This window comes from Alosa alosa, chromosome 15, assembly GCF_017589495.1.
Source record: "Alosa alosa isolate M-15738 ecotype Scorff River chromosome 15, AALO_Geno_1.1, whole genome shotgun sequence".
In the NCBI taxonomy this organism is placed as follows: domain Eukaryota; kingdom Metazoa; phylum Chordata; class Actinopteri; order Clupeiformes; family Clupeidae; genus Alosa; species Alosa alosa.
Genome location: NC_063203.1, coordinates 7,041,704 through 7,052,238, shown reverse-complemented (window position 1 = coordinate 7,052,238; position 10,535 = coordinate 7,041,704). Strand labels below are relative to the sequence as shown.

The 10,535-nt window shown below is 42.4% G+C and overlaps 1 protein-coding gene across 1 annotated transcript; it reads left to right on the top strand.

The window, feature by feature from the left end:
• Positions 1-66: 66 nt before the first annotated feature.
• crk (v-crk avian sarcoma virus CT10 oncogene homolog) lies at positions 67-6,612 on the top strand. Its single transcript, XM_048265330.1, has 3 exons — positions 67-595; positions 1,770-2,347; positions 3,961-6,612. Exons 1-3 carry the CDS (start codon positions 376-378, stop codon positions 4,096-4,098), a joined length of 936 nt encoding a protein of 311 aa, XP_048121287.1. The 5' UTR covers positions 67-375; the 3' UTR covers positions 4,099-6,612.
• Positions 6,613-10,535: the final 3,923 nt, after the last annotated feature.

Below are 10,535 nucleotides of genomic sequence, written 5' to 3'. Positions count from 1 at the left end.
TCCCATCAATCCACAAAGCATGAATTTACGTCACATCCGGTAAGTGAGGTCGTTTTGTTTCTCAGGTCCGCCATTTCAATTTTTTGAACTTACTTGTGCCAACTTCAAGGATTTGATTCAAAATTACGTAGAGGAATTGTGCGATAGTTGGGGGATTTACTCTGTTACTTCGTCAAATTAGATTCCGCAACACTAATACGGACACATTGGCTGCAAATCTGAAGTTAGCACGTCGAATCGCGATTCAGATGCCGTACAATTTCTGAACGTGTTCATCGGGAACGCGGTAAAGTTTTTTGTATGAGTTGAATGCTGGTTGCGGATAAGGGGAGGCGAAGGGAAGGCCCGTGAAGCCTCGGCTGTGGAGTGGCAATCATGGCCGGAAATTTTGACGCTGAAGACCGTGGAAGCTGGTTTTGGGGTAGATTAAGTCGACAAGAGGCTGTTTCTCTGTTGCAAGGACAAAGGCATGGGGTTTTCTTGGTCAGAGACTCAATTACATGCCCTGGCGACTACGTGCTGTCCGTTTCAGAGAATTCAAAAGTCTCGCATTATATAATCAACAGCATCAACAACAATCGTCAGTCTGGTCCAGGTAAGGCATGCAGGGGCGTTCTCACAGACGTGCCACCGGGGAGGGATGCAATGAGACTGGCTAACGTTTCAGTAACCCGGCTGTAGTGTGACTTGCTAGCTAGTTAGCTAACGTAAAGCATTTCTAGTACGCTATAACGTTTCTAAATCACGCCCTCGTGAAAACACACCGCCATACATTCATCCTCAGGTGTGCCTAACAGTGTCAGTGTCGCCTCCTCAGTCACCATGTACTGCATTATTTATAGTACAGTTGAAGGAATGACACCATTTAATATTGAAAAAGTTCCATCTGCCAGTCGAATAGAACAGGTTTTGCTAAGCCTAGCGATAGCTAGCTAGCGTTAGCTGTTTATTATTGACTACAAAGCGCCTTGACAGTGTTATTATTTTTGTTTTTTTATGGTCTGTTTCTAGCCTTTCGTTTTCACCATCAAGATTAGAAATGTGTGGCAGTTGGATGTTAACAGTACTTGTCTCTTGCATTCAGGAGTTAATCACTCTAACCTCCAGTCCTTAATGACATCCTGCTAATGCCTAGGATCGTGCTGCAGAGGCATTTTGTAGCTGCTAGTGAAATATGCATGGATTCCTTGAAACCCCTTTCACTGTACTGTCTGGGTTGAGCGGTTGTAGTATGTGAAATAACAGCATTTGGCACTGCCATTGTGATATCACTGTCCACATAAATTGAAGTGATCAGTTCTGTACAAGTCTTCATCAAGTCATAGTATGTTGTATTTAATATGGAAGCTGTTAAAAAAACTAAGCTTTGTTTCCTTACTAAGATGTCAGTAAGTTTGTCTCTGCACTAATGAGGCCTAATTGTCTTGGACACAGTTGTGAGATTACTCTGGTAAGTTGGACATGCAAGTCATGACCGGTGGCCTAGACTGCATATCACACTGATCCTTTAAATGTGAAAAGATTCTGTCATTGTAGAGCAGAATAAGATTGTTGGTGTCAAGATGATGACTGACGGGTTGACTGAGAAAAGAACTGGGCTGCTTACAGCTGAAACTATAAAACAGTGAAATGATGCCCCGTATCCTATCGCAATGCCTTTAAGCCCTCATAAACTCAGATAATTAAATTTTGCACGTTGTATAGAGCAGAACCATGTATGTCCGTGACATTTTGTCCATCTGATCTCCTTTCCTGCCCGATGCTCTTAGGTCTGGCACCTCCTCGCTTTCGCATTGGGGACCAGGAGTTTGATGCCCTGCCTGCTCTCCTGGAGTTTTATAAGATCCACTACCTTGATACCACCACATTGATTGAGCCCATCAACAAGGCCAAGCACTCGTCTTACATCAGCAGCAGCGCTGGGTGTGGGCCTCCCCTTCGCCAAGAGGAGGAGCTAGTGCGGGCGCTCTTCGACTTCCCCGGCAATGACGATGAGGATCTTCCATTCCGTAAGGGGGACATTTTGCGGGTGCTAGAGAAGCCCGAGGAGCAATGGTGGAATGCCTCCAACAGCGAGGGCCGTGTGGGCATGATCCCCGTGCCATACGTGGAAAAGTACCGCTCCGCTTCGCCCACCTCGGCCGCGCTGGGCGGAGGGGGACCGGGTGGGGTGCCAAACACGGGCACCAACGATGGCCAAAACTCCCAGGCCCCTCCTCTGCTTGGTGAACCTGGTCCCTATGCCCAGCCTACGCCTCTGCCCAACCTCCAGAACGGCCCGGTTTTTGCCAGGGCTATCCAGAAGAGAGTGCCCAATGCCTATGACAAGACTGCCCTGGCTCTTGAGGTAAACGTTTGGCCTGTTAACTTTATGTGCCCTCTGTGTGTGTCTCCATTGAGCCCCATATACTTGCAATTTTCTGTTTCGCACCTCCTCATAAGGCCATGTGTGGGCTGAAACTGATTCTATTTTCCTCTACTTCTGTGCTGATATTTAGAACCCCAAAAAGCTTAACCCAATCCATTAATTACATATTGACAAGTTTCAACTAAGTAATGTATAGAATTAGTTTTAAGCTCATAAATATATTATGAAAGTATATATTTAAAAATGTTTCGTGCCTTATAGAGTGTGGAAGTGACAACTGAAATGTTGTATGAGGCGGATAAGCATTTTTGCATGTTCTGGTTCCTAAGAAAGAAATCCCTGTGAGAGATTGGATGGTGGACTTTTGGTGGTCCGAATGGACGTTTGATCTGTTATATCTATATACCAGTGGAAAGCACCAAACTACATAGCATGGCTCTTACATAATTTGTCAGGAGTCAAGCCGAGGTTAATCATAGTTAGCCTTACCGATCAAGGATTGTACGTTTTCTTGCAACAATCAGGCAGTTAACTAAACAAATTGATTACAGAAGGGTTCAGTAGCCACAATCTGTTGGAAAAATACAAGCTTCCCATTTGACCTCTAGACATCAAGCCCTGAAAGTGGGAATGAGTGCTCTTGCCCCTTGTGTTACTATCGCTACATTTAGCTCTTCGACATACAGCACCCATTAAGCTATCAGGTAAAACCCCTCATGAAGGGCTAGATGGCAAATCGTAATTTTTGCTCAGTCTTCCATAATAATTTGGCTGGTGTTATGTCTTCCCACCAGACTGTATATAAACCTCTATGAACCTCTGCAAGACATACAGTATGTGAGGGGTCCTGCCAGTTAACCTAGCTATGGACTACCTTGCTTGTTTAAATAACCATCTTAACAGTGTATGCTGTTCACCCACCATCTCACAATCAGCTTCCAAACCCACACAACACTTAATAACAGCAAAACTGAGAGAGAGAGAAAAATATTTCAGTGTGAGTGGGGATGACGTGCGCCTCTATCCTCCTCCCTCACCCTCCTTCTTGCTCTCCCTTTACCTATGGAGGCCTGTGGCAGGGTAGTCAGTGTGGTCTTTGGGGACGCCCCTCTCTAGGGCTAGCCAGGCAGCAAAATGGCCCTTCTGTGAGCGGAAGGGGAAGAGGGCTTCCGAAACGGAGGTCGTTGAGGGGAGGAAATGCTTCATGTGGAGGAACATTTCCTCTCATTTCCATGTGGATGCGACGCCCACCTCCCAAACATTCTCAATTCTATCAAAGACTGATCATTACCGCTCTCCTGCATTAGGAGTATTTGTGAATTATTACCCTCTTTTCTCTGTTTGTAATTACCAGCCCGGCTTCTGTGGCTACAGTCTTGCTGAGATCTGGTGCCTCCCAGTGGACATAGAAGTTTGTTGCAGTTCCTAACATTTTAGGAAAAAGGAGTCAGCATTTGAACCTAAATAAAAAAACTTTGATGCATCCGTGCGCATATGATATCTTGAAAAGTCCCTTTTGTGCTCAGCAGGCCAATATAAATTTATCCCAGTTTGCTAGTTTTCAGTCTCACAGCTGACTCCTCTCCTTGCAGGTGGGCGACATGGTGAAGGTGACTAAGATCAATGTGAACGGCCAGTGGGAGGGCGAGTGCAAGGGCAAGCGTGGCCACTTCCCCTTCACACACGTCCGGCTGCTGGACCAGCACAACCCCGAAGATGAACTAAGCTGAGGCTACTGCGTGGACCCCCCCTTCCCTTCTTCCCCACCTCTCCCTCTCCCCTCATGCTCCCACTCCTCCACTGTCGCTCCCCACCATCCTCCTCGCCCCTCCTCCCATTCTCATGGCCCACACTCACTGTCTTCTCCCTCACCACGCACTCACTGCGTCACTTGTGTGCGCCCTCACCTTACGTCCGCCGCCTCACATGTGTTTTATCTGCTTCGGGTCGGCGCTCTAGCCTGTCCCCCATAACTCACACACTTTGCGTCGAAGCTTAGGCATCCACTTATGTGTTTTGGAGCCCTCTGACGGATAGACGTATTATCCAATCAGAGGTAAGAGAAACATACGAGGGGAGGAGTGTGGAGTGCACCTCAAGACTGGGGACGAGTGCGGCTGGGGACTGAGGTAAGCCGTTCCTCCTGTGACTGTAACGCTGAAGAAACGCCACACACTACATGTGCCGGCCTACTGGAAGAAGACATTACAACCAGAGGCTTTGTCCTATGCTACAAGCTCACAACCAAGTTCACACAAGGTTCTAATGATCTTGTGCAAAAAGAAGTAAAACAAGGATGTACTGTCATGAAACATTAGGTATTAATATGTTTACCATTGAGCTAAAGAAAAGTCACATTTCCTTCATTCTGATTTGTTCACTCTAAAAGTGTTCAATTTTGATGCACTGCTCTATGTTTTTTTGTTTCTTTTCTTTTAATCTTGTGGATAAAAATTGAGCCCTGAACAATGAGAAATACTTTGGGGGAAGTTGTTTATGATTCAGTGTTGGACAATACTGGGAAAGGTAATTCTGAAGTCGTATTGTGGTCGCATATGTGCTGCAATGGAAAGTGCACACAGTAATATTAGAAGATCTCGGAACTGATTGCCTGGCAGATACGAAAGGCTATTGCTCAGGTTGAATGTAAGGCAATGAGGTTTTGTTTTGTGTGAACTTCCTTCCCTTGGCGTTGGCTTTCCTGGACTCATCTGTACATGTTATAGGAAATAATCTTCCCAACTCACAATATATGATGTAGGATTTCATGAAGTTTCAAATAACTTATGTCCCTCATACACTACTTTACCCCTCACCCCCTTTTTATTTGCACATATAACATTTATTTTGAGTGATGAAAAGCACCCTGTGGTCTGACCAATCACATTTTCTGCCATGGTGTTCTTTCACGCCTGTCAAGTGCAGTAGTGGCTCGTCATTGTAAGTGCAAGCTTGTGGAAGCCGGACGTTTTGTGGTTTGTCCTGGTACATGTTAGAAGATCTCAGCGGTCCTAGATTTGCGGCATGGCTAAATTCATCTGACATAAAAATCATTAAATGTGCTTGTTCTACAATTCGAAAATTAAATTAGACAATCACTTGGTTGTAATCACAGAAAAAAATGTGATATAATCTGGTAGACAGCGTAGATTAAATGCCCTTTTTTGCCTTTTTAATTATATGGATATTTGGAACTTAAATGTTAAAGGTTAATATTAAGTTTAAGGTTGATGTTAATATGAACACTGTCTGATGAAAAGTCTTTGAGAAACCAATTATGGACGTCCTCATCAGTCATTTGTAGCATGTTGCCTACCCCCAATCTTGGCAAATTATTTTGAATTGAATTTTGAGTATGAATCTTGCCCTGAGAGTAATGCGTGCTGTTTTGTTTATCGTGACATGAAGATCGAAAGGGCTTGAGTTCTTTATCCAGTTTGAGAGTCAATTAATCTGAAGGAAACAGAATGCAAAATGCTTTTTTTTGTCCTCACAGTTTACAACATTTTTGTTTTCACCTAAATATGTCACCTGTTTGTGCCAATTTCTTTATGGTAGACATCTTTTGTTGCCATATTCCCTGACCTTATGTGACCTTGGTGTTGTCAATGATCATCTAATCCTCAACACAGCTGATTCTTTCTCTTGCTAGTGGCAGCCTGAATCTCCTTAGTGCAGAACCATTCTACGTTTTTCTAAAGAAAATGTGCCTAATATTTTATTTTGTATTTTCCATTCCTAAAGAAAGCAGTCACAACCTGCTTTGTGGCACAGTACCTTTTACATAATTCGATGGTCTGAGAATAATGGAACATAATAAATCCCACAATTTCTGGTGACAAGGATTCGCTTGTGACAAAGAACACTGAATGCACAGACCAGAGAGTCCTAAATTCAGCAGCAACTGACCAGCAACAGTTACGATGACTCCTTTTGTTTGTGGCGGACACATTTTCATGCATGCCCATGTTTCTTGTAATCATTTTATTCCTTCTGTACCTGTCAATCATGCCTACAATTTAAATATGTTAAAGCATCATATTTTAATAATGTGTTTATGTAAGTTCATTACATTCGGAGGGATGGGGAAGAGTTAACCTTAAAAATGTCAGTATGTTAATATCAAATTGTGCCATTGTATTAAACACTATATTCTTTCAAAACAATTTTAATTTGACCCGTTTGTTTTCTGTAGCATGTAATTTGTTCAATACATAGTTAATAAAGTGTTGCTAATGAGCAGATTTTGCCCTCTTGTTTAAATCAGTTTGAGTTCAGATGTGTGTAGAATATAACCTTTAGGCCTAGTGTATCATTAAATGGGCACAATGTAGAGCAAGAAACTTTGTATTTCTGGGGCTCTGCGTGAATCCTGTTGTAGTTCCTAGCAGAGAATGTCTAATAAGGGGAGAACTGCTAACCTGACTCTCGCCAGATGAATTTCGTTCCACCTAGCTCCACTCAATCCATTGAAGTGTTGCTTCAGAAGGCTGGGCCTAATCAAAAAATGCTTGCATATGATTGGATAAGCCACTTGTCCTTCATCTATTGACGTTCTACTTCAACCACTCACATCGAAGCCAACCCGTGACGCTGATAACAGTCTGATGGTGCATTCAGGGCACTTAGGAATGACAAGGACCATGGCTACTTTGTTTTTCCGACAGCAAGTGTTCATGTGCTTTGCCGTTGGAATGTGTGACAAACACGGATGCCACAACAAAGGTTAAAACATACACTAACTAATCCTAAACAAACAACTGTATTTGCTTAAAATATAGTGTAAGATGCTCGTGAAAGAAAGATATGCAGCTTTCAAGTGATAAAAAGGGCAAATTCCCAAGTTCACATTAAAACTGTTGGACATGATCAAGGCCACATGGACTACAAACGAACTATAATGTGACGATAAACGTGATGACGAGCCCCTAACTGGGCAACTCTGTTAGCAAAATCTAGCCCCAGTTTCCACCTCTGACTCACACATTAAGTGACGTGAATGACGCGGAATGATGATGTTTTCACTCGGAGAAAGGTTTTTCCGAAGCCCATGAACGCTACTTTAGCAAAGATCCTTGATTACTAGCTCTGCTTTAACCCTCTCTGACTTTAGCCTGCAGACAGACCTTGCAGTTACCTTCCACGAGCTGCACGAGCTAAAACACGCCCTCATGACGTCAGTTCAAAGACGTGATAGGGCCATTTGGGAGGAATGTCCTCATGACGATTTTGACGGGAGTCATATGGTGCTTCCTTATGTTGGAATATGCGAAAATAAACAGAAATTGAAGGGATACCTCCTTATATTTGATTTCTGCATCAATGGTAGGCTAGCCTACTGAAAACGTTTGGATATTCTGTTATTTTCTGCTGTTGGCTAAATAGATAGACACGCATATAGGGGAAACACTTTATATTGAATTTATGTGCTACAATGCAGGCCTTTTAACTGTATGACAACAGTGGTTTATTTAAACTACATCATAAGAATTTATTTCGTCAATCATGCTCATTTTAATGAGTAAGAATGAAAGTTCTGCTGTGTTTATTGCAAACAAAATTCATGATATCTCCCCTTGAGTCACGTCAGGCAGACTGTAGCCTGTCTGTCCGGGAAGAGCTGTCCTCTGTTGTAGCTCCTCCCGGCTAGCCTCTGAAGATCACGTTTACGTAGAAAGTCAGACCAAGTCAGACTCGGTCGATCTCAAACAAGCCTAGTGACACCCATGAACGCTAGGTCACAGTCGCTTCTACGCTATGTCACATCTATGAAACTCCCGCCCTGCGTCCTGATTGGCTCTACCATAAAATCTGGTGCAGAAATCACTCTCAACGGAAGAGGTCCCAGATGAATGTGAGTGAAGCTAGGCGGAGCTAAGCGGAACGAAATTCATCTGGGAGAGTCAGGTTAGAGAACTGCCACTCTCGGAAAACTTACGTTTCTAAACTGGCTGCAGTTTCTTCTGTGGTTCCACATGAGGGCGCTCGTCCATGAGTGCAGAATGAATGGAGGCCTAGAGCTGTACCCCTCAAAATCCACTTTTCTCGGGATATATTTTTTCCCCAAGTAATTTAAATATTGTATTCGAAAGGGGAGGCAAAGACAATACACTTGGTTAAGTATTGTATTTTTTAAAGTCACTTAATTGTTCTAAAAAGCCTTTCAAACGTGTCAATGACATCATTTATTAGCACAATGCTAGCGTGTTATGGGCAACAACGACCCAACCTGTAAGAAATCAAAAGGACATAAGCACTCGTTCTTTCAACTTTTGACCTATAACCCATGTTGAAGTTACACAAACTACAATCAAATCTGAGATTTGTCAACGACAATCAGGTGAAAGAGACTAATTTAGCCGTCTAGCTCCATTGACTCCCATTCATTTTGCACTCATGGCGATCGCCCCCAGTGGAACTTGGTGGAACCAAAATTCGGTACAATGGGACCAGAGACGGTTGATAAAGTTAACTATAGAATCTTTGATGGGACTTAATACGGAGTGGCCAGGCTCTCCGTAGACGGGCTCTGCTCCTAGGTAACTTGTTTGACGTGATAATATGATTTCGTCAGATGTATTTTAAACCTTTAATCTTTTACCTTCATAACATGACCCTATGTGGAACAGTTTTCCAGCTCAGTTCCCATTAGACTTAGGCGTCTTGAACCCATCATAAATTCATGACCGCGTTCAGTATTCCGGTTCAGCTAGAATTAAAATGGTTGGCACATCCTTGAGTAGACAGTTAGGAACAAAATTATGCATACCCCCGACAAATATGGATTTAATGTTGGTTTTCTCTTCACCAATATGTTTGTTCTGACTGAAAACGACACTGCATGCCAAAAGGTTCTATGGCATTGTGGTAGAAATCAGAAAAAGAAGCGTTTTTATCTTTTTTGGCGTGTCTAAAATTATATATCTTTAATGAATCAATGGAAACATCTTTATTTGCCATCACAGCTTTCAAAATGTTTATTTTTTTATTTTATTTTTTGTCATAGGCCTAGGCCTACCTACCAAGCCTCTCCATATGTCTCCACAATGATTGTAGACCGTACCTTTTTAGCAACAATCCGGGTTTTGAGGCAGGAAAAATTCTTTGCCATCACTCTGGCCTTGCTCAGTTTTTTTTTATGAACGAATCTGTCTGTCTGACCTGGTAGCCTACATGTTCACGTTAAACGCGGGTAATTCAATATGCAAAGTGGCAAATACTCAAATACGTTTTTGAATTATATGTTCAAACACAGTAATTCATTCATTGCAAACAGTTTCGCATAGAAGTTTGAAATGTATTAAAACGTATATGGGCCGTTCCAGCGTTATGGATGTGACAATTGGACTCATATTGGTAAACAAAATGCCTTAAAGTGGGGGCAAAATTAGTATCAGTGAATTAATTTGCATAACTTTTAATGCAACCTCTGTCCTCTGACTACTGAGAAATCCTCAAATTTCATATAATCAATTTCATCCTAAGAATACAAGCCATTTTATCAGCGTTATGGATGTGACATGAAATGGACACACTTTTGTGAGAGATTACAGGTTTTCTACAAACTGTGAATTTTAAAGGAAACTGCCGAAACTATGATGTAGCCTACCATGAAGGAGACTTGAATGAACACAAAAAGTGTGTTTTTGAAACTATGCGTCATTTTCGTAATGCATTATGTAGGAAAAACTGGATGTGACGTGTCTGAACCAGTCCTCGACAAACTACATAAAACACATAATTAAGTAGTGCATTTTGATATGAAACAATTGAAATGGTAATCATGAACTAGCGATGAAAATATTGCTTCCTCAGTGCCCACTAAGATCCACAGGAAGAATCAGGACAACAAGTCATTTAAAATATAAAAAATAAATTTATTTTTTTATTTTACCGTCATCAATTTTGGTCAGTGATTCCCGGGTTACTGAAACACCACAGGAACATGAAACTTGGTGGCCACTCCCCTAAATAACTAGCCCTACCTGAACCGTTGCACCCAAGATGACAAAATATTTATGGTATGTTAGTCTCAAGAGCCCGCATGAACCTAACCCATACCCACTCATTTGTGATTTGCACACATAAACTACATGCACGTGCATGTGCACACATGCACATGCACACACACGCACGCACAGTCGCACACATACAGACAGGCAAGCAC

What these genes read in the sequence shown, in the direction of transcription:
- crk (XM_048265330.1), top strand. Translation starts at nt 376, where the DNA reads ATGGCCGGAAATTTTGACGCTGAAGACCGTGGAAGCTGGTTTTGGGGT. An exon ending in CAATCGTCAGTCTGGTCCAG is followed by an intron (nt 596 to 1,769) that starts GTAAGGCATGCA and finishes CGATGCTCTTAG; the next exon opens with GTCTGGCACCTCCTCGCTTT. An exon ending in AGACTGCCCTGGCTCTTGAG is followed by an intron (nt 2,348 to 3,960) that starts GTAAACGTTTGG and finishes CTCTCCTTGCAG; the next exon opens with GTGGGCGACATGGTGAAGGT.